The following is a 23135-nucleotide window of genomic DNA, read 5'->3' as shown; positions in this document are numbered from 1 at the left end:
TCATTTTTACGAATTGGTTCCTCAACGCCGCTTCTGTTTTGTGCATTCTTTCGCGGCCGTCTAGTGGAGCATCTTTGCACAGAGTGTTCCTGCAGAACCCACGCGGGCCTCCCGTTCTCAGCATGGGACCTCCGCGTTCACCAGCACCTGTTATCCATTGCAACGAACTCTAGAAGTTCTTCGGCCCTAGTGAAACGCACCTCGAAGCCTTGAAGTGACTCTGGTGCACAATGGTCCTCTCAACGCATATGCAGATCCATACACCGACTTAAAAACTTTTCCATCTATGTGCGACTATCAATAAACATGCATTGAAAATATACACATAAACATATACATATATATTCACTCTACAGTGGATGAGTGGTAAATGTGCGAGTGCGCGTCGGTGGCTTGTCAGCGCTCCCGTACATATATATATATATATATATATATATGTATATATATATGTATATATGGACAGTCGTCTATACCTGCAGATATGCAGACATGAAGGAGTGACAAGCTGCTTCCGCAGGCCACAGCAGAGCCCTCTTCGACCGGGGTGCAGAGAGTGTTTAACTTCCGTTCTGTCTTCCACGCTGGGTCGCGCACCTTCCTGTCTGGTGGCATCTCCAACGTGGAAGTACTTCTTCCTGGACTCCTCAGTTCGGCGCGTCTAAAACTGTGTCCATGGACCTTTTTTCTCGAAGCCTCTCCGGGGGCATGCACCTGCTGCATTCCCCAACACAAGTCAGACTGACCTGATACAATCCATCAGATCTCCTTGCTTTTTTTGTCGAGATTTCGACTCCGATCGCGATGCAGCTGCCCATACGAGCATTTGCGTCAGTTCACAGGCGTGTGAAGAATCCGTACAGGTTTCTGCTCCGTCTACGGCGAGATCCCTCACACTACCATCAGCGTAGTCGTCTTCTCTCGCTGGCAATACGAGTGACTGCAGTCTATGCCTGTCGCGGACAGAACAGAGCCGATGTGGAATGGAACTCGTCCGAGTCTCGAAAGGCCTGCATCGGGTGCGTTCAGCTCTCTCTCGTCCTCCGGGGGAAATTGGTGCAGAGCACTTCTGTCCTCTCATCACCGCGTGCATTTGCCTACTGCGTCGCGCCGAGACGCGTCAACAACTTCAGACGATTTTGACGTTCGGAAGTTGGACGGAGTGTACGGGAATAGAAAAAAGTTAGAGGACAGGCTGTCGCGAACGGCGGACGTCTCCCTGTTGATTTGCTTTCGTGCCTGCCTTGGCAAACAACGGTCCCCATCCCGTCTGCGGCAAAAAAAGCAATGCGAATGATCCACCTGCTAAGCGCGTGTGAGAAGGTACTACCTGGCAAACACGATTTTCAGCTCTCAGCAGAATCTCCCCTCGCTAGCTCCGTTTGTCGGAACGCAGGACTCAAAAAACAAGGAGTCCGCCAAACCCATCAGCAGCGAAGCCTGCTATTCCGCGCATGCTTCCTTCCTAGACCGGCTCTTCCGTCACATACTTCTCGTGAAGGTCGGCCAACTGGACAGGTCACAGGCGCGGCGTTTCCGAGTCTACAGTGAAACCTTTTCCCCGCCCTCACTGTTCTCTGCCGGTCCACCACAAGTCATCGACAGGACTGCTGTCGTCCATAGGCAGAAGTAAAGCAGTGTGCACAACGTGCGACAGCAGCGCGTGGTGTTTGCATACAAGCCACCACTGGTGTTCAAAGGTGGACATGGTTCCAAAGTCCCGCAGAAGGCGCGCTTTCGCCTCGTCCGTCTGCGTACACGCTGCCGCAGTCGTCGGCACCAGCAGCATGGTGAATCGACTCATCTCCGTGCGTCGCGTCTTCTCCTGTTCGTGAAAAACTTCACCGTTGCGCTGCGTGGATTGGTCTCGCTGCACCTGCGTCGAAGAGACAGGAGCAGCTTCCTTCTCCGCCGAACTCAGCAGCCGGTCGTGGCTGAGCTGCAACAGTCTCAACGTCAACTCGTAGGTCTCGTACGGACTCGTCGTCGTCCGGCAGATGTCCCCAGATGTCAGCAGCGACCGAAGCACCGGATCCCATGGCCGCTCAAGCCAAAGTCTGCGAAGAGGCGCAGCCCAAACACTCTGAAGAAGCTTTTTAGAAATGCGTCGCACTTGTTTCTTCCCAGCTGCCCCGCCGAGTGACGAGTCGAAACAAAGGGAGATGAGGAAACAGAACATGCCACGATCAAGCGTTCCGGCGAGTGCTGACGTGGGCAGAAAACTCCTGGAGCAAGCCGAGAATCTGGACCGCACCCACCTTTCTATTCGCCGATCCAACCCCATTGAAGATGATCAAACACACAAACAGGAGATCTGTGCGCTGCCCTCGTCTTTGCTCCTCCGGTCACTTTAGCAGGTGCAGCTGGGGTCATAAGGCACCCATGGCTACTGTCGTACATTGCTATAGTGTTGCATATCTTTCTTTTAGGTACTGTCTCGTTTGAAGCCAAACGAGCAACTGGATATGGATTTGTTTGTCGGATTTCGGCGAGGTCCGACCTGTTGTCAAACGACAGGGCTTTCATCGTAGTACATTGATGATTTATGGCAAACGTCTACCACCCTCACATAGACTCGATCTCTTGCGCGTGAAGTTGCCCTTTATCCTCACTTGTTGAGGTCTGCGAGTGTCTCTCATCCTCACTTGAATCGGCGCTGTGGGAGCGGCTTCACTCACGCTTCAGGATTCCACGCCTCTTTCGCTTACTGATTCAGTGGGGCTTTGCTCAAGGGCACCTGGATGGGTCTGTTCTGCAACTCTCTCGTTTTTCTTATTTTCTGGGCAGCTCTGGAGTTGACGAAGTCGTCGAACAGCCCAAGACTGCTGCGTCTAGAAACAACTGGGTCTTCGTCCAAGAGACCGTAGGATGCGACAGCGGCGAACTTGAAGAGCAGAGAACCGCGAGACGTAGCAGACCTGTAGTCCACGGCGTAGTCATCCTGAGCCTCGACCGCAGCGAGAGTGCAGAGTAGACGATCTGTGTCTTCGTGGAGAAACTCGACGAGGCCATCCGACACACCTTCCATCACGAAGGAGGCAACTTTCGTCAGCCATGTGCTTAGGAGGGACAGCACGCGCGAACGCAGTCCCAAAGTTCGGCGCGGCCCCGCATGCGGAACTCCCATGAAAACCACAGATTCGAGAGAAAAGATTTTCGAGTCGTTCAGAGTCCGGTGAAAATCCACTAGCAGCTGAGACACGCCGCCCGCCCGATGCGTCTAAAGGCAAGACACACAGGGAAACACAAGAAAGTCAAAAGGAAGGTATCACATACTAGTCAGCAGCCACGCTGTGGCACAGGCAACACAAGCGCGAGAAAGACAGAATCGAAAAGGGAGAATTCCACAGGACTTGAAACGGATCACACAGAAACCCAAAGAGCGAGAAAGACAGGATTCCAAAGGGGGAGGAAGTGCTCTGGAATCAGCAGAAAGGAATTACGCGAGAATGAAAAGAGAGGCGTTATTCACGAGTTACAAGGGAGGAAACGAATCGGCTTCGCGACCGAGAGCAACGTGCGAAATGGAAGAAACAGATGCTTTGCAATTCGGCCAATATTTCAACGTCCACGTCCGTGTGACTTGATGCGGGTTTTCTGGCTGATCTAGGAACTCCGTCTCTTGTCCGCTTTCCAAATGTGTCTCTTCGACTTTTCTGTTCCAAAGCCAGTATTCGCGTCGGCGGGCCTCTCCGCAGAGCAACACAGGGTACCCAGGCTGTGTCGGACGCTACAGAGTCTCACCCCTCATGAGCCTCACAATGGAGAGAGTGCGGGAGACACGATCTCGTCTCGAACCTCCCCAAAGTCCACACACACCGAACTCTCACTCCGAATCCAATCTCTTTCGCAGCAAAACGATCCGCGTGGTTGCGCGACAGAGACGACCTCTCGATCACTGGCGCGTGAACACAGGTTCTTCGGCTCACTGAAGTATTTCTGCTGTGCTAAACTTTTCCAGCTAGTCACTCGCACCTGCCTTAATCCGTTCGACAGAGCCGTCGAGCGCGGTGCTTTCGACACTTTCACACAAATGCTTACTGGTGTCCAGATTCGGTCGTCCATGGTCATGAGAGTCCGCACAACGAGGCCGCCATGAGAGGCCGCGTGGATGTACACTTTGTACGAGTTGCAGCTGTAGTCCGTCACCGCCTGGTCCAAAACACTCATCATTTGTTCTCCAATCTCCACAGCGTCTTCTCGCAGCGACTCACTCGACGCACTGAGCTGGGGCGCAGCCACCACAACTTTCTCCACCTGAAAAAAACAGGCGGGAAAAGAGCTTTCGCAGTGTCTTCGGGACGCCGAGACGTTCGACGTATGCGTGAGCTAAGCAACGGATAGAAGGAGCACACGAAGCACCACTAGGTCTACACATACATACATACATATGTACATATGTACATTTGCAGACAGATATAAACGACACATCACGATGTGGACTCAGTTGGTACAGAAGGTCAAACCTAATGCTCACCCCCACCGACAGAATACACCACCCCTGAGCTGTTGGAAGATCACTATGCTGTGATTCTATCGCAAACCATAAAGAGTGAAAACCAGCCGAGACACACTCCGCAAACTTGAAGGGTGCCTTCTCGACCAAGGGCCGGCGTGTTACCACGGAACACTGCCCGTGTATTCCACGATGCTTTCTGTGTTGGACCTGTCTGCAGTGAAAGAGACCCCTGGGGTCTCTACTTCCACTTGGCTCCCTAACTTTCGGTTCGCAGCGTCTGGTCTTTCGCACTCCAGAGAAACATTAGATTTTCATGACACAGAAAATCTTCTAACACCCGCGACCTCTCAAGAGGCAACCGACATTCCGGCGTTTAACGTGAGAGAAACCTAGAGAGAACTCCGGCTCCCTAGAAGCTCGGCACTTCACCCAGCCTCTAGGTCATAGCTGACCCCTCTGGATCGATCTCCGCCAAAAGGTACCGTGAAATCTATATATATATATATATATAACCACTTGTTTCTGTGGCAGAGGGATTCAGGCGGCATTTCTTTTCTTTCTTCGCGGCCCCTCTTTACACCTCTGCATATACACTTACACGTACCCTTCGATGTTTTGGAACGAGACTGAGAAAGCATGTGCTCTGCTTCGGCTCACCTGATCCTGGTGCTCAAATCCGAGTTTATAGTATTTCCACGGCCATGCCCAGTCCCAGACGAGGGGGTCGTTCTCCTGGCCGACGACGGCAGTGGGCGTAGCCAGGCGTTTGCCCGGCACAAAGAAAAGAATTGCACAGAGCCCCCCCGGGTGGTCGCGTCTGTGTTTCGTTCGCGTTGTCTTTCCTGACTTTGAGACTCGTCGATCTGCTCGGTACGTCCACGTCTTTCCAACGCTGTTGCTCAGCAAGTGGTGGAGACCGTCTTGCTCAGAGACGATGACCGTGGAAAGATCAAAGTCCGGGACAAGAGTCATCTGCAACGGAGCAAAGGCACGCGGAGTACGGAATGTACTTGGTGTCCACTTTGACCGAGAAAGAGAACCGAAGCGGTGTTCAGAGAGCCCGTGGTGAAGGCGCGACCCAGTCACAGCAGTTTCCAGCAGGAAGCAGACGAATCGTGAGCTTTTTTCCGGGCGCCTTCTTAGTGCACCACTGGCAGGTACTCTGGAGGTGTGCCTACCTCGAAGAACGAAAACCTAGTTCTTCGAAAATGCCGACCCATAGTGCGAGGAACTTAGTTGGAGTCTTCACGCGTCGGATTGTCAAACTTTTTCGCCGAGACGACTACCTCTGAATACTAGGACCAAGAAGGCCCGACGACTTAGCAGTCCTTTTCCATCCCTTCAATCATTACCCGGATCGAATTCTCTTTCAGCGGCTCAACAGTCCCGGTGAAAGAAACCTCTAGAGTTCTGAATGTATGACTTCAATTACGAGGTACAGACAACCAACGTCTTAACGACTGCTGTACACCACCATCCCATTGGACCGCCCGTGGTGTCTGAACAACGGAGCCTGAGAAGAACCCCAGCCGTGGCTTACTTTGGCGTTGGCCGCTAAGAGGGCTCCATTTTCAGATGAGAAAAAGGAAATCCAGGAGGCGGCAAGACCCAGCAGAAGGGCGCGGCATCGACACCTCCACGAGGTGGCCGAGCCGTACGCCCGACATGAATCTGGGAGCATGTCAATCACGGGAGAATAGCATACCGCCACAGTGTGTAATAACAGATCCAACAGAAGAAGACGTTTGGACGGTTCACGTCTGTGAGATGCTGAACAAAGAAACGGGGGGGTTTTACCGGTTCGGGAGTCTCTGGAAACGCAGCCAGGGCTTTGCAGATGCTCCGTTTGCCTTTGGCGCGTTATTAGCAGGCGAATTCACCGTTCGAGGCAGTGCACGTGGGCTGCATCTCTAGAAGGGAACTTCACGGGAACTGAATCTGATTCAAGAAGCACGGAACACAGAGATCACCGCATGAGGAGCGCGGGTGGGGCAAGCCTTTAGAGAAACGGGAACTGTTTGCAGGATTGCCCGACAGTCGTGGGGCTTTCACTGGGACGCTGGTCCTAACGAAGAATCCAGGCACCGGTTCACCTCCACGTCAAAAATCGGCACACCACAAAATCCGGGGAAACGAGCCAGAAGAAGCAATGTGCGCTGCGAACTCAAAGCGGATTCGGCTTTCACGCAAGTGTGTCGGCGCAGGATGCCAAGAGAAACCGGCAGAGGCGGTGGACGGAATCTGACGAGAGCTTGTTCTGGTAGCTCTCAGAAAACAGCCGGACAACGGGGAATTCCTGCAGGCCCACATGCCACCAGACGCACGAGGAGTCGTAATCATCGCTCTGCTGCGTCTGTCTTACAAATCGCCAGCTTTCCCGGGACGCGTTGCCTTTCCTGAGAGGGAAAACCCAGCTCCGCGGAAAGATTTGGCGTCATACATGCGGTCTTTCCGGAAAAAAGCCGTAAGGTTTGCGTCTTCCCTCCTCGAGATCCGCAGCGCCCCTCCTCCTCTAAACTATTGGACACCATCAGCTGCGCAGCGCCTATTCTTTGGGACGCCATTTCGTTCCGTCGTGCCCAGTGCGATTGGCAGCGCTCGCGGCGTTTCCGGGTCAGAAGTTGCTCGCCGGAAGAGGCACTGGCGGGATGAACGGCCGATACCCACTGGACTCCCCATGCTCGCTGGCGGGCAATCACAACGCACAAAACTCACGAAAACACACAACGGAACCTCGAGTGAAGGCAGCAACGGCCGCCATGCTCGATATGCATCTTCAGCCAAAAGCGTCCGGGCACTCCACGGGAACGTGTTGCGGGTCGGTGAACCCCGGCACTGGGGGTCCACGAAATTGCTCAGGCTATTTCACAAACTACCTACGGTGTGTACACCTGAATATATACTCAAAACTGAGGCGAACACTGTTTTTATCGAAATATGCAAGCCGCCACAAGGACCGTGAATCCGCATCGGGGCTTTGCAGACAACTTTTTTCCGTGGTCGATGTGTGGCTGTATGCATAGGCCCTGCACGCATTTTCGACACATTAGAAGAAATGTGTCTGCACGAAAGAAGCCTCGTCTGTCTAAAAGGTTCTTGGCAACCCGAAAGGACGAATGCAGACAAAATAGTAGGTTATTGTCGTTTCTTGGCTGGCGTCAGGCAACTCTGACACAGAGGAGTACCAGCGGACAGACCAAATTCACTCGAAGGTTGGGGTGATTCTTGTTTTCTGTAGCCCGAAATATAAGATAATTCTATTTTCTATGGTGCAGATGCTCTGAAGGCCTCGAATCGAACACGTGGTGAACTCAGTGGTTGTTACCTTCTCCGTATTTTCGTGTTCGTTCTTTCCTGAAATGAAGACTTTCCCTTTTTACTGGTGAAAGCAGCGGTGTGAACGAGACAGATCTACTTAATGTTGGGGCCATAACCCGTCTAGCAACTTCACAGGAGAAATCTCGTTTCAATAAAAAAGATCGGGCAACTTGCATTGGGTAACATCTTTTCTACATACATACACATGCCCCGGAGCCGATGGAACAGCCAAGAACTTTCTACGGCGCAACGTTCCGTTAGTAGGAGAGTTGCCATTATAGGCACTACCCGAAATGGCGCGCAAACGAAAACCTGCATTTCTACCTTGTCACGGGAAAAAAGTAGCAAGTGGCAGTCACGCTACACGAACCCGCTGGCATTCAGACGCCCTGCGCTGTTGTGGAAGTCTCAACGTTCCTGCTGCGGACGCATGAGTACCATGTTCTGTACTGTGACAAGCACGGTGTAGTTCGTGCAGCAGCCGCCACCTGTATCATTCTAAAGTCTCACGGTGGCGTTCCTTCTAGACAAGGATCTCGAAGTCTCTGCAGCCCACTGAAGCCTGGAGAGCAGTTTCGTTCATGCTAGTTCTGCAAGGTCAACGAGATGGAAAAAGGAATCCGCGGTTTCTCCGCCAGATATGACGCAAAGTAACTATGCCGACGGTGGGAGGATCCGGTGACCATTGATTGCTGCGTGGGTGATTCGTTACGAATCACAAGCACGAAAGTAAAAGCTGCTACCATGATAGACGTGGGATGCTTCGGATCCCTTGTAAAAAACATCGGCAGATACCGTGAAACTGGTGATCTGTTTGACCTTCCTCGAGAAAAAAAAACGATCGACGCGAAATCCGACGAATAGCACCCCGTTGTGGGTGTGCGAGTCTCTGGGCCCTTTCTATATGAAATGAACGGCTGTGCCACCTGAGAATTCAGTTAACGAATCAGTGACGGATGCTTGCAACTCGTGGAAAACCACTTTTTTGGGCTCAAGCAAACAGCGTGGGCGATACGAACAAGAGCACCTCCTGTAAAGGCAGGATACCAATCGCGTAGGTGTCACCCAGTGACAGGAAATCTGCCTGGCATTTTTAAGTTGCCAGAACAACAGAACTTGCCTCTGAAATTCACAGTATGGCGCCTCCAGGGTCGAAGCAACGGCACCCGGGGAAAAGACGCTCGCAATGGCAGGTACGTTTGTATACTGCGAATTCATGGACTTCCCGGAGCCCTCAAGAATCCTCTGTAAATTTGTATGCCCAGAGACTTCTTCGCTCCAGGTGGAAGTCGCCTTTCGAAGAGGCAACTACGGACTAGAGAAACGGAAGGACGGATTTCTCGCGATTATCGGTAATCCGAAAAGCTCTGCTCCTGCTTGTAACTCGAAGCGATGGTGAGTGTCTCTTATTTCCCATCTGCAGTTTCAATATTTCCCCTGTGGGCGTCACTTCGTCGTACTCTACATTTGAACAGATCTGGACAACTTTTGCAAGGTAACTCTCGCACTTGAGCATCGAATGCCCACGGCCAGTTTTCTGGGAACTTTCTTCCGACGAACACGAGCAACCCCCCGGCTTGTAGTGAAAGTTTACTGTGTAGCTTGTGATGCGTGTTTGCGGGCTGGCATCTAGACTTTGCGGGTGGTAGAAAGGCCACACAGCCTGAATCTTTTTCATGCGCGAGGAAGCGCCTTCCAAAGAGTTTTCGCGCGCCAGTTTTTCAAGGCAGACTCCACGCACAGATGTTGTAGACTTGCCCTCCTCTAGCGCGGTAGTGTCTGCGCACGAACCTGGAGTTTGCTCCACTGCGTCTGGTCACTTGGTCCCTGAAGAAAAACATGGCAACCACCATTCTGCGTGTTGTGTCTGTGAAATGCAAATGTGTGAGGAATCCAATTTACGCCTCCTTGTCTTGGCTTCCTCTCCGAGGACGCAAACTCGAAGTCGGCACCCCCGAAAAGAAGTATGTGCATGTGTCCCGGACTCCGGCTGCGCATGCCTTGGCGGGCATTTCCGCAAAACTTTTCGCTGCGCTTGTGCTCGACAGGGAACCCGAGTTTTTTTGCAGCCAACTTCCACAGAACTCAAGTTGAATCGTTCGACTTTTTGTTTGCTTTGCCGATATCTGCGGTTGCTGCCTTCCCTTCCCCGTCGTCTTGCCTTCCGCGCGACTAGCGGCTCGGGAAAACGCACGCGCGCCGCGACCTTTCCACCGCAACGCTCCCGTATGATTCCCTTTCTCCCGTCCTTATTCCGACCTGCCCCGCGACGAAGTGCATTTATGCTTTCCGCCCGCCTTTCCCGCGTTCTGCGGATCCCCGTGTAGGTACCCGCCGTCTGCGGCCGCTCCTGGCGGACCCGCATTGACGTCGACCCTCGACGGTCGTACATGTTTTCTCCAGCATTTTAGGTTCCGAGACATGGCGGATCCGCCGCTCCACCTTTCAGCTCGCGCCCAGGTCCCTCTCCGACCTCAGGTTCTCTCCGACGCCGTGCGTCCCTCGGCAGTCTCGCCCAAAGTCGCGGGACCGCCGACCGGCAATCCCTCTGCACATGGCTTCCAAGGCATTGACGCTTCTCCTGTCCCTGGTGCCCCACTCCGCAATTCCTCGTCTAATTCGCTAGGCGGAGGCACTCTGTCTCACGGCGTCTCCATGTCGAAGTCTGGCCTCTCCGTGGCGCTTGCGGGCGTGCAGTCTCGCTCCGACGTTCCCTTTGTTCCTCCTCCCCAGCTGATTTCGTCTTCGGGGGCTCCGGAGAGCGGGGAAAACAATGGACGCGCTCTCCGCGAGCCTCTGTTGTCTCCAAGCGCTGCATGCGGGGCAGCTGACGCGCAGGTCGGCCAGCAAGCGACGCCGCCCGCCTGCCGCCTCGCGGATCCAGCGAGGAATGCCGGAACACCGCAGATCGTGGGAAAAGCTCCTCCGTTTCGTCCGCAGAAGTCACCCGGAGCGCCTGTCCAGAACGGCTTGCAAATACGGCCGAATCCGGAAGCGCAAGAACGCACTGGACTCGCGGAAAACAGCCCTGCCGACGGGGTAGGTTCCCGGCTCTCGGCTTCCAGTTCCGCGACGCTGCCAACTGGCCGTCTGCATGCTGCCAGATCGACCTTTGCGTCCACTGGGGGTTCCCACCCTGGATCTGGGAACCAGGAAGCTCCAGAACCTATTCAAGTTCCTGTCGCGAGCCACATATCCTCTAATTCCCCCTTTCCTATGGCGGCTGCCCCTTCGCTGGACGCACTGTCTTCGCCAGAGAAACTGTCTCTGCCTTCAACACTCAACCGGATAAGCAGCACTGCGCCGGCGAGCTCCCTCGGCCGCCCACAGGCCGCTCAGCCGCTGCTCGGCGGTGTTCGTGTACCTGACGGGCAAGGGAGGAGCGGCGGGCCTCTCCCTGTGCAGCCCGTTTCTAGCTCGGCGCTTGCGGCGGCTTCCGCGCCGAGTAGATCACATGCCGTCTCGATTCGTGGACCTTTTTCGCTGAACTGCTCGCCCACATCTGCGCCGCCGGCGACTTCTGGGCCCCCCCGCGCGCTCGCTGGACTGCATGCTTCAAATGTCTTCACGGGAACCGCCGTCGCAGGGGCTGGCTGTGCGCCGAGCCACCAGTTTCAAGCCCGAGCCCCGGTCCCTGCGCGACTGCCTGTTTCTGCAGGTTCCTCCGCTCCCGCCACCATTTCCTCTTCCAGCGCTGTCGCTTCTACCGCTCCTTCAGGCTCTCGACCTGTAGGCGTGCTGTCTGCCGATGCCGCCAAAACACCGAACCCGGTAACCTCTGCGGTTGTTAACCATTCCGCGTCGGGTGGCGCTGCACTTCCGAGATTCACCTCGCCCTTCGCCTCGATTCCCGCGAGGTCTCTTTCCGCAGCGGGGCCTCCGGGAGACAGCCCAGGGGCCCCCAGCGCCTCGGTGTCTCCCTCCGCGACCGCCGTCGTCGCGGCGAAGCGAAGAGTGCTCCCTCCAGGAGGTCAGCCTGGAGCGACTGCCGCCTCACCTGTTTCCAGAGTGTCTGCTGCGTCTCGTCTGGCAAATTTCGCATCTCTCGGGGCCCAAACGACTCTTCCAACAGCCTTAAACTGTGCCGCAACTGCAGGGGCAGCTGCAGGAGGAGGCGCTGGGTCAGGCGCTGGGGGGGGAGGTCCGGGTGTCCCTGGACCGAGTGCGAGTTGCCCAGTGCGGTATGGCTCTCTTGGGTCCTCCGCGGCGGCCGGCGTACAGACACCCCGCGGGTCTCAGGGCCCTGCGCGTCTTTCAAGAGGCCAGGCGGGGGGTCCGACGCTGACGCATGCGTCGGGGAGGCCTTCACCAGCTGCGAAGGCGCAGTGCAGCCGCAGCGAGTGCTCATCCCCTCACGCGCTTCTCTCCTCGACTCCGTCGCCGCCGGGGTCGCCGAGTCTCCGCCTGCATCCGCGCCCAGGTGTCTGCACAGCTGGGAAGGGCCGCCAGCGGTCGACTTCAGTGGGCAGCGCTCACTCCTCGGCGGCAGTGCTGGCAGCGGCCGCGAGTCGTCTCGCGCATTTGTCAGGGAAGGCCCCGTCCCCAACTGCGGGCCTCGGGCCGTCGCGGGTCCCGAGCTCCCCCTCGAACGCCGGCTTGGACCCGCTCCTGTCGCCTGGAGGCGCAGGAGGGAGTCCACTCGCGGTCGGCGGATCGCCGCTTTTCGGGCGCGGACTTGGAGCCCAACCGACGGACGCCGCCTCGCGGGCCGCAGCCGTGGTGGCCGCTGCCGCGGCGGCGGCGGCAGCGGGGTACTCGTCCCTCGCGGCTGCAACTTCTTCGGGGCTTTCGTCATGCGCAGTTCTGAAGTCTTCAAAGTCTGCAAACGCGCCCTCGCCGCGCGCGCGGAGCCAGCAGTCTGCGGATTCCCCGTCGGCCTCCGGGGCCAAGAGGCTCGCGAGTGGGAGGGCGGGGGCCTCGACTCCCGGCCGCAGGTCCATTTCGCAGGAGACACCCCGCGAGGTTCTGAGTGGGGACGGCGCGTTGAAGCCGGGGCCCGACGCGGAGGCCTGCAAGGAGAAGGAGACGCAAAGCCCATCGAAAGAGAAAGATGGAGAGGCAGATACACCTGCGGGAGGCCGCCAAGGCTCCAGTGTAGCCAGCGCCGGCGCGCCTGAGAAACTCGACAAGTCCGAGGACGACGCAGAGGCCGCGAGACTGCAGATCCTCGCCTCGCTCTTTCCGCGCGCGGAGACGCCTGTCACCTCGGGCTCCAAGACCCCGGGGCCGGCTTCCGGCTCGCTGGAGCCCATCGCGGCCGACGGGGCGCCTGCGCATGCAGCGCGGCAGAGTGCGAGCGAGGAGGCGGACGACGATCACTTAAGGGATTTCTGGAGCCAGGAATTGGAGATCTCTAAAGTTCCCCAGTACCTCGACGACAACCCGCGCGGCGAAGGCTGGTTGGTCGTCGCCAGCCCCCTCCCTGCATGTGTGGCGAGACAGGATTTGCTGCGGGAGAAAGTGCGTGCCCACTTGGCTCCGCAGCTCGAAGCCGCCACGGGACAGAAGCAAGGCCCGCCGCCGGGCTTCAGAGACTGCCTCTCGACAGCCACCAGAAATCCTTTCCCCGCCGGAACCGGCAGAACGTGCGTCGACAAGTCAGTGCAAGAAGATGCGTTACAGTCGAGAGAAACAGAAGAACGGGAAGAGATGAGGGGGGAGAGATGAAGAGGAGAGAAGAGAAGGAGGGAAAGAAGACACCGTGAGAGGGAAGGGGCGGGAGAGACGAAAGAAGCGATGACAGAGAAAACGATATGAAAGAAAGAGAATGAGGGGGAGAAAGAGATGAAGACGAATAGGCGAGAAAGAGGTCAAAAGAAAGGTAGGGGGAAGAAAGCGAAGAGAAAGAAATGAAGAGTGAGCTAGGGGGCAAAATCGAGGAAATGTGACAGGAGAGGGAATGCTTCGGGGAAAGGAAACAATCGCAGTCTGGCGTTCGCGTTTCGGCGCGACAGTCGGCGAACAAGAGAAACATGACAAGGTGACAGAGAGAAAAACGATAGACTCGTAAGGATGAATGTGGTAGTTTCCGGGTATCTGCAGTTTCACGAAAGTGCTTGCGTCTCTCGTGTTTCCCGTCTGTTCTCAGCGACGGCCGACGACTCTCAGACACCGCGTCTGCCCACCAAGCGCTACTCTCAAATGTTCTTTCCTCTCGGCCTTCTTCGCCCAAAGACGCGAGCGCCCTCGCTCCTTCGAGGCAGCTGTCCCCTGAGGAGCGAGGAGACAGCCAGCGCCCTGTCTGTGGGGAAGAAGGGCCCGGAGCATCTGGAGCCCAAGGGGCCCAAAGGGAGACAGACGGTACTTCTGGGGACGGGCATGCGCCGCCTCTCAAAAGGAGACGAACAGACGAAGACTGTGCCACGGCAGTCGGCAACGGGGCCCTCACCCCGCCAGATGATTTGCTACACGTTCTTCCGCGCCTCTCCAGCGTCGAGCGACGACGCATGCGGCAGTTGGAGCAGCCGGTTCTCTCCAAGGAAAGGAGACAGAAAGTCACGCAGGTATGAAACTGAAAGAAAGTGTCTCCGACAGTGACGCCTGACGTGGCGTTGCCTGAACAGGCGGAATCCCGGCGAAGGAAATGGAAGCTTCTGTCTTTCGGCGTCTCCCCCACACACCAAAAACTTCCATATGGTGAAACATGTCCAGTCACAAAATCCTTCAAGATCTAAACACACAGTCCAGCCTTCATTTATTCTGTGTGCGAACGAGAGGAGAAGCTTCTTCACTTGCTGATGTATGCAGTCCGGGGACTTTCTCATGTTTCAGTGAGGGCCTCCGAGGGGGTAGGCCACCCGCAGTAACCTCGAACAACCGTGGTTTGCTGCTGCGGAGATTGCCTGATGATCTTTGGCGAAGCTTGCGCGCAGATCTGGTTCAAGAGAGAGCTGCACTGAAGGGGAAGAATTTTGGGGGTTTGGCAGCTTTCGGAAACGCACGTCCTGCTGTGTTTTCTCTGTCTCAACTTCAGCATCTCTGTGCGTCGGCAAGAAATCTCCTTCAATGCGTTCAAGAAATGCAGCTGCTAGGGGCCCTCCCTCGAGCAATTGCCGCGGCCCCCGAGGCGCCTCCGAATGGCTTGACAGACTGCCGTAAGGCTCAAGTGAAAAAGTGCTTATTCGAGCTCTCGAGTCAAACGGCGGCATTCCAGGGGATTCAGATTGAAACCCAAAGGCTACAAATGTTCATATATATATATATATATATGTATATATATGTATATATATATATATATGTATATACATACATGTGTATGTGTGTACATCACGCCCTGTATATGTGCTTATGGTATTTATGTGCGAGTGTGGGTGTAACTTGTGTATGCCTTTACAGACTATCTCTCGTTGTACGTCGTGTAATTTGTTTCTACGGGGTCTTCCGAATTCGTTGTTTACTGTGGGTACACAGTGCATGGTGTGCGTGTCAGTGAACTGCATGCCTGCGTATTTCGTCGTGTAGACGTGTATAGAGACCCCGAGAGACTGCAGCCGGCTCTGCCATTCATCACATGGTTGTTTGCGGTCCGCGTTTCTCCATAGGGAGTGCAGCGCTGGACGAACTCAGGAAGGCGATGCTCGACCTTCCACCCTCGGCGCTCTGGTCGGGACTGCATGCACCAGGACCCTTTTCTTCTTCGCGTCGGCAAGCGTCTTCTCTGTCTCCTGCTGAGAGGCTTGGAACGGACGGAGGCGACGAAGCCGCGACAGCTGAGGAAGAAGACTCGGAGAGACCCGACATTTTCTTCCACCTGGCGAAAGACAGTGGTCAGTCAGCTTTGTCGGGGACACCCCCTCGTTGTTTGTCAGAGGGGGGGTGCAGGAAGGCCTGTGTTTTTCAGGCGGACATCTAGGGTGGTGCATGCAGCTGCCTGTGTCGCATTCCTGTGTATGTCTTTCTGTCTCACACATACTGTGAGAGGGTCTCTTGTGTGTCTGGGTCTTGTGTCTTCGCGCTATTTGTTCTTTCCGCGGGTGTTCCTCCGTTTCTGTAAAAAGCACTGGAGGCGAGAGTCGATCTGTGGCTCTTTCGTCGGACTGTATGCACACGAGCACCCGGCAAGGCACCTTTGTGGTTTCTCCTCGAATTCGTTTGCGCGAGACTCCGCGAGAGACACACATTTCGTCCTGCTGGCTCAGGGTCCAGTTATCAAAGCATGCAGATGTGTATCCCTGTGAAAAGAAGCTAAACCTTGTATTAAAATTATCGCAGGATACATTGAGATCTTATCTCGGTGCGAAAGAGTCGCGATTTAGGTTTTTCATGTGGATGCATTCATTTGGTGCCCTTGTCCAGTGCAAGCGCTCTCCAAAACTGGAGCGAGAGACACACGCACACTTTCGTCTGCCAAGGAACTTGTGTGGTGCTCTCGATCTCCGTCTGCTACTCTCGATTTTAGGTTGTGACTCTCAGACTCAATTGGTCACTGTCGCGTTCGGGCGTCGAAACTCCGACAGAGAGTGCTTGTGGCATGAAGATAGGTTCTCCTCTGTTTCGTTTTGTGGCATTCATGGACGGATTTTCAATATGGCTTTTTACTTGTTGCACATGTCTGTCCGGTGTTCAGATCAAGAATCTCCCGCGCCCCCAGGTGGCGTCGGCTCTGGCCTGTGGGCGTCTCCAGGCGGCGCGGGGAGCGAGACTTTTTCGGGAAGAGGCTCTGCTTCAGCTGTCTCCGGTGTGGCTCCTGCGCCGCATAGAGAGACTTCTTTCTCTCCTTCTCCCATCGACGCGGAGGCGTTTTGGTTCGGCGACGAGGATTCGCTGGTGTGGTCGGAGTCCGAGGAGGAGGGCGATGCTGTGGAGGCGTTCCCCTTTGGGCCTGGGGACCCGTATTCCGTCTTATATTCGGGTTCGCACGAAGTGTCTGCGTCGCGCCATCCCTTGGCCGACCTCGCGGGTGCACTTGCGGCCTCAGAGGTCGCTGCAAGGCCTGCACAGGGGGCGAGCGACGACGCATACGGTCCGAAACTGGGGGCCTCGTTTCCTTCTTTTTCAGCTCCACGGACGCTCCGGGAGGCCTTCCAGGAGGCGCGAGCGACTTTACCCTGGCGTGTGCCGCCGCACCTGAATGAAGAGGAGGCAGCAGCGTGGCTGCGAGAGGCTTTGCGGGAACAAAAGAAACGCGAGACTGAGTTCCGCAATCTCCGGCTCTTCCAGCTCGAGCGAAAGGCCGTAGGCGCCCAGTTGTCTCTCTGCAGCCCCAGGCACTTGCCGGCGGGGCAGGAGGTCTTCGCAATCGAGAGGCCAGGCGACGGCCTCAGGTTCCTGCCTTTGACTGCAGAAGAAGAAGACGAACTTCACTTGCTCCGGGAGCAGCGGCGACGCGACTGGGAGAATGTTGAGAAGGCGAAGCAGCAGCTGAGGGCGGTTATGTGCGAAAAGGACGTGAAGGCCCAGAGGCACATCCAGGCCCGGCTGCAGAGACTTTCTGAGAGATTGGTCAACCGGGAGCGACGCCGTGCAGAGGACTTCAGGCGCCTGCGAGAGCTCCGCGAGCAAGAGCTGAAATGGTGCGAAGAAAGAAAGATCCAGGCTGCTCAAGAAGAGAGAGAGAGAGAAGCCTTGAAAGTCGAAGATGCCACAGCAGCTGAGCGTGAACGCGCAGACCGCGTATCCAGGGAGAGAGAGGGAGAGAGAGAAAAAACAGGTGAGGGGGCACTTCACGTGCATTTCAGAGGAGAAGATCGCCGACCTAGCCGTCTTGGGGCGGCAAAAAGCACGGCCGTTTCTGAAAGCGAGGAATTGCCGCGCAGTTCAAGCGAGCTGCCTTCAGACGCGCCGAACTCAAGGCCTTTTCCAGTTTCCTCAACTTCTCTCTTACAGCGCCAAAGTGCCGAGGTGCCGACGGGCGGAACGCAAGCAGCTCCTTCCGGATTATCTGCGCCTCAGGGGCTTGCTGGCGCTGCTGACGGGGCATCGATTCCTGCTCCTGCTGAGACCTCGAATTTGCTCGAGAAATCTTCTACGGAGACAGCGGTTTCTTCTTTCTCTCTTTCCAGAGAAATCTCGACGCCGGAGGCGAATGGGAAGGCCCTGGAGGTGACACCTTGCCTGAAACTTGCGCGTTCGGCCCCCGTTCTCGGGCAGCCTGCGACGCCGCAGGGAGGGGCGAGTGAAGCCGGCGACCGACGTTCTTACTTTCTTGCTTCCTCAAAGACCGAAGCGAATGGAGGAAGAGCCTCCCCGAGTGAGGGAGAGAACGGAGACGACAAGGCGCCCCGGGATTCAGGAGGGCCTGCCTGCAATTTCTCCGAGGCGAGAGATAACCCAGGGGACCCAAATGTTCTCTCGCAGCCTTCTAAACTGAACGTGAATCCGATCTTGATTGCCGACAGACAAACGGCAAATTCAATTAGATCAGGCAGGGGCGGTGAGGTGCCGGCTGGCGGGACAGAGGAGAGTGTGGTGAAAGCCACACGAGGTGGAGAGACGACCCAAGAAGGAAAGGAGAACCAGGAGCTGAAGATGGTTGAGGTATCCGCAGGGGCCTCGCCAGCCCCATTGAGCGTTGGCGGAAACCAGGCAGACTTGCGGCCGCGCGGGGAAGGTGGAAAGGACGAGTGTGAACTGAGCGTATCTCCAAATGAAGGACCGCGAGGCGGCACAGGGAGAGACCAGGACGCGACTAGTACGCTTCACGCCGAGAGTCAAGGTCAAGGTTGTGGAGTCCCTTTGGCGCATGCCCTGCAGCGAGCTCCGGAAAGTTCGATGTTCCAGCCGTTTGAACAGCTGCAGCCGAGCCAGCTTCAGCAACTTTTGCAGTTCCAACAAACTCAGAGACTCGAAGTTCCGGCGCCAGGAGCGCAAGGAACACATTCACTGGAGGCCGCACCGGCGAGACTTCGAGAGGATCCCTTGCCCCCACAACTCCGTAGCGTGCAGCATCAACATTCTTTGGTTCAGCTTCCCGCTCACGGCGTGCAGCAGCCGCATCTTCAGGCCCTCCTGCAAAAGCAGCAGCTGCTGCGGCAACAGATTCTTCAAAATGCTCTCGCCCAGCAACAGCGCCAGAATCGGCCCCGGTGACATCACGATTTAAGATCAGCTGGCACAGAACATGTGACCGAAACAGAGAGGATGTCTCTGCCTTAGCATGAAACAGTACACACCTTAGCCGACAGTCTTGACGAAATATGGAATGGATGGCCAGCCGCAGTCGCATTTTACAAACGGGGGTGCAATAACCCAAATATCCGACGACACAGGATCGAATCAAAATGGAGGGCGAAACTGGCATTTGCGCTTGTGGAGAAAGCAAGAGAGACACGGAGGCAAGCACGGAAGGGAAACGGTTTCCCTCTGCGCACTGAGACAACGCGGCCGCCGGATCGAAGTGCTGAGAGGGAGTGGATCTTTGAGTCCTAACAGCTTCTCCGGTAGCTCGAGGAAGAATGAAACTGATTTTCGAGTGAACGCAATTCACGTAATGAGAGGGAACGGCGGGTGAGAGGGACACTTCGTCGATCAACGCTTCGTAACATCTTCAGAAAGGTCTCTGTCGCTCATGCGGTGTATTTGCGGGTGCCAGAAACGGTGTTGTCTTGTTTGTGAGGCACGAAGGTTTGTTGCCGCGAGCTGACGCAGCACGGTTTGTTTGTGTGTGTAGCGAAGAGACGCGAAAGGATGCTGCGACGCTATCGCTCGCGTCGGCTTCTAGGCACTGCTTGTGAGGTCTCCCACTCTTCGCGCATCTATGTACATTTTCAGCTCCACTTCGTTTCACTGGAGCCTTCAAGGCAGCGAACTGGCGGAGAGATAATCCGGCGTGAATCAACAGCTTTCACACAACAAGGAAAAGTGCTGCAGTAGTGAAACACATTGCCCAGGAGGTCAGGCGCGACAACCACTCCGATTTCGCGTAAAAGGGGAGCGATATAGTAATGCTGGACCCAAAACGAACACTGGGCACAATTACTATGGGTTGTGAGTAAAGCAGAAGATTTAAGTAAATGTTGAGTATTCAGGAGCGTCGAATACCTCAAAAAGTACTTTTCTCCTTGACTCCACGGATGGCTCAGTGCCTCAAGAAAATCATTTTCCATTTAAATAGTGCTGAAAGGTCTTTGTTTGCCAACTGTGCAATGCCCACCCAGCACAGCCGTACTTAGGATTCGGCCTTTCGCCATGGACGCTGGTAACACAGTTCCGATTTCCGGACTTTCTGAGGGGACTGCAACATTGGCAAGGATGAACAATCCATCTGGAAAAAGTGATGCCAACAAGAGAGGGCAGTGCCACCTTCTTCAGTTTCGAACTGATCTTGTGCCAGCTGATTTGGCTTCTTGTCATTAAATTTCAACTCCGTTTTTCGACAGGTACTGTCGGAAAGCTCAAAACACTAGTCAGGTTCAGGGAACGATGTGTGACATCGGAAGATACTGTAAAATTGAGATAACGAGACGCATGCACCCACTTCACGAAAGAGGCTACGTGCAATGAGCCATCGTAGCCATGGACAATGCTTCGACTTTCATCGGTGTAACCTCAGCAAAACCGCCAGAATAATTTGTCACAATGTGTCCTGGGTCAACTGTTCTTGCTTAGAGCGGATTCTATTGGTGAATAAGGGGAAATGCTTTACACCGATCTAGGGGTACTACGCTGAGCGCAGGTATCGACGCCTGGCCTGAAGTAAACTACAGCTCTCGGTAAGCAAAATTATATCGATAGAATGCGAATAAGAGCGACATCGTGGACTTGACGCCAGTGTCAGAAAAGAGACGCTGTTTTGGGGGATTGGACAACCCATCTTTAATCAAAGTGGCCTTATCGCGTAACAGTAGCGTTGATGCAAAGGGAACGACATAGTTATATTCGTAAGTGTAGAATGGTTGCAACGAAGATGTCCCTCGCTTGCCGTCTGCCAGGAAGTCTTGTGTGCTGCATTTTTTTCAGCGCGCGCAAACTTGCCGCCTGAGCAACGGCAGTAATATATTATAGAAACGTCCTTTGTACTATAGGGGCAAATTGCCTAGTCGAATCTTACAGTCCCCGTTCTCACTACGGTACTCGTTGCACCTTCTCACTTTCGTAGCACACAGTTCGACAAGTCAATTTCTTCACCTGGATTTTTGAAGATAGTCTGGCATCTACGGACGGCCCCACTCTTTACGAAAGGTGACATTCGGGAAGGTAAAATCACCGTAGGCTACGCTCGACAAATGCTGTATCAAATGGCATCGTGAGCCACAAAGCTAATGTGTCATCGATTGTGTTCGGCGCCCCTAACAAGTACTCGTACTGATCCCCGACATACTCCAAACTCTCAACGGAGAATTAGAGAGGCAGTGATGTCAAACGGGCTGCAGCGTAGCCCGTCATCATTGAAAAACGGGGGCATGCAAGTCACAGTTATGTAAAACGCTACCTTTCGACAACCAAAAAAGAAAAATGGGAGCATCCTAACACTGATCTACCCTGTGGGGAAAAAGGCTTGCAGCTTCTTCCACAGGGAGCTGGAACAGTAACGGAGGCGTATGACTGCAGCCGCCGGGGCTGCTACTGGGCGCTCCTCCAGCCGCGCCTCGTCGGCGAAAACGTCAAGTGTGTTTCTCAAGGGGGATGCTGCTCGCACGAGCAAAACTGGAGTATTAGAAGTTGCTCTTCCAGACGGTAAGGCTTAGGATGACGTCAAGGAACCGCCTCCACACAACTCTCCAAGTTGCCTAGCGAGACCCGTCTGGGAAAAAGAGTCATTCCAATTTTAAAGAACGATCTTTACACTGCTCGTACACACTTTCTCAAAAGGGAAAAAAAGTGAGCGTCAAAACTATAGAAATGTATTCACGCGTGTTCGGCGCAGCTCCTTCCAAAGTAGCAAGTTCCTGGTGGAGGAGGGACCCTCAGTATTTTGGGAACGTTCCCAGTTGGCAGATGCTTTTCTCGGGCTGCCTTACTGCGATGCACAGTAGTTCTGCATACAGGCGTTTCATCATGGTCGTGCCCTTGCATGCCATAGTTCGCGGCAAAAAACGAGAAGGGCTACAACATTTTGGCGGCATTCTCCAGCTTGGCAAGAACGCAGTGTGTGAAGCCTCAACACCATGACGGAAGTAGACGGGGTATTGTATCAGCTGACCGAGACTCAGGTCAATACATTCAGAACGGCCTTCGCCATGTTCGACAAGGATCAGGACGGGAAGATCAGTTTCTCGTACGTAGGATCCGCCGCGTGCATCCAAGTGTTAACATCGCGGCGACGAACATGACTCCGCTGTTATTCATCATCAACGCAACAGCAGTCGACACCTACCGACTGTGGCCGACACTCCACGTGGGTGGACGTCGCTGTTTTGATGAATTTTTCGCTGCTCGATAAGGAAAACAACCCATGGGAGGAGCCAGGAGCAGGCCTTCCACGTTAAATGCCGTCACGATTCATGTGAACTAGATGTTTGCTACGAATATGAAGTGCGTTGCCCTTACTTAAAATGACTAATCTGTGTTACCATCTGAAATGCATCACGATGATTTCCCAACGATGCTAAATACAGTATCTTTACGTGAGACAGTCTGTTGCTTTGTATCTGACTGTATGATTGTTGAGCAGCTGTCAATTCAGAATGCATGCCACAGGGTGTTTTCCCCGTAAAACACAGAGTTGCAGGTACTCTTGTCGTAATTTGTCGTGCAGAGATTTCGGGAAAATTTTCCGGTCCGTAGGTCAGAACCCTTCAGAGGAAACAATCCGCCAGTTAATTCAAATGTATGACGAGCAGAAGGGAGAAGGGCAGTTCAGCTTCACGGAGTTTCTGAGGATTTGTGAATCTCCTCACTTTCAAGATCCGATGAAAGAGGAAAAAGTTCTCGAGTCTTTCAGAGAATTCGACAAAGACGCAACGGGCACAATCACATTACTGGAGCTCCGGTACATTCTACAGCAGCTAGGAGAACGTCTGTCCGACGATGAAGCAGATGAGTTCATCGAATGGGCTCAGAAGGTAGGCATTCTTTCAAGCACGTACGATACAGCTGTGACTGTTCTCTACCTTGGGCCTTAAGTGTGAATCACGCATGGAAGTTCCAGGTCCCCCATAAAATTTAAATCACGGCACCCCCATGATGAAGCAGTATCTGTAGTGGACCATGCCCTCAGGCCCAAGACGTTTTGGTTGAGGATGGTGTACTCAACTACGAGCAGCTCACGAAGGAACTGTCGGACAAAGACCCCAATATCCTTTCGTAACTCTCTTCAGAGACGCTGTGAAAATGACAATCTCCAGGGGATGTATCTTGTGTGTCAGACTGATGACACGTAGTGTGGAACCCCTATTAAAGAATGAGCGAACACGTTTCTCCATCCCAGTGTCCTGCAACAACGAGGAGTAGACATGCAGCTCGAGAATCCATCGGTGGATCC

General features: G+C 54.6%; 4 protein-coding genes across 4 annotated transcripts; 2 read left to right on the top strand and 2 right to left on the bottom strand.

Annotated features, from left to right (window-relative positions):
- Positions 1-392: 392 nt before the first annotated feature.
- On the bottom strand, positions 393-6967 carry TGME49_297710 (hypothetical protein). Its single transcript, XM_002371150.2, has 5 exons — positions 5997-6967; positions 5114-5428; positions 4039-4254; positions 2706-3217; positions 393-2054 (listed from the first exon to the last, which is right to left on the bottom strand). The coding sequence occupies exons 1-5, from the start codon at positions 6135-6137 to the stop codon at positions 1565-1567; spliced, it is 1674 nt and encodes a 557-aa protein (XP_002371191.1). The 5' UTR covers positions 6138-6967; the 3' UTR covers positions 393-1564.
- A 2489-nt stretch (positions 6968-9456) lies between these two features.
- Positions 9457-10166, bottom strand: TGME49_297700 (hypothetical protein; the record flags this gene model as incomplete). The annotated part of the gene is made up of 1 exon (XM_002371149.2): positions 9457-10166. One exon carries the CDS (start codon positions 10164-10166, stop codon positions 9591-9593), a length of 576 nt encoding a protein of 191 aa, XP_002371190.1. The 3' UTR covers positions 9457-9590.
- TGME49_297690 (hypothetical protein) lies at positions 9802-20081 on the top strand. Its single transcript, XM_002371148.2, has 5 exons — positions 9802-13371; positions 13863-14277; positions 14748-14868; positions 15316-15540; positions 16341-20081. The coding sequence occupies exons 1-5, from the start codon at positions 10196-10198 to the stop codon at positions 18800-18802; spliced, it is 6399 nt and encodes a 2132-aa protein (XP_002371189.1). The 5' UTR covers positions 9802-10195; the 3' UTR covers positions 18803-20081.
- Positions 20082-21659: 1578 nt separating this feature from the next.
- On the top strand, positions 21660-22961 carry TGME49_297680 (calmodulin, putative; the record flags this gene model as incomplete). The annotated part of the gene is made up of 3 exons (XM_018782329.1): positions 21660-21929; positions 22410-22716; positions 22872-22961. The coding sequence occupies exons 1-3, from the start codon at positions 21820-21822 to the stop codon at positions 22959-22961; spliced, it is 507 nt and encodes a 168-aa protein (XP_018638373.1). The 5' UTR covers positions 21660-21819.
- Between the last annotated feature and the right edge of the window lie 174 nt (positions 22962-23135).

This window comes from Toxoplasma gondii, chromosome II, assembly GCF_000006565.2.
Source record: "Toxoplasma gondii ME49 chromosome II, whole genome shotgun sequence".
Lineage (NCBI taxonomy): Eukaryota > Apicomplexa > Conoidasida > Eucoccidiorida > Sarcocystidae > Toxoplasma > Toxoplasma gondii.
This window is presented reverse-complemented; position numbering and strand designations above follow the sequence as displayed.

Coding starts and splice junctions, on each gene's coding strand:
- TGME49_297710 (XM_002371150.2), bottom strand. CDS start 6,137: ATGCTCCCAGATTCATGTCGGGCGTACGGCTCGGCCACCTCGTGGAGG. Junction 5,429..5,996: donor TCTTAGCGGCCAACGCCAAA/GTAAGCCACGGC, acceptor GCTCCGTTGCAG/ATGACTCTTGTCCCGGACTT. Junction 4,255..5,113: donor GATTTGAGCACCAGGATCAG/GTGAGCCGAAGC, acceptor TGTTTTTTTCAG/GTGGAGAAAGTTGTGGTGGC.
- TGME49_297690 (XM_002371148.2), top strand. CDS start 10,196: ATGGCGGATCCGCCGCTCCACCTTTCAGCTCGCGCCCAGGTCCCTCTC. Junction 13,372..13,862: donor GGCAGAACGTGCGTCGACAA/GTCAGTGCAAGA, acceptor GTCTGTTCTCAG/CGACGGCCGACGACTCTCAG. Junction 14,869..15,315: donor GAATGGCTTGACAGACTGCC/GTAAGGCTCAAG, acceptor GTTTCTCCATAG/GGAGTGCAGCGCTGGACGAA.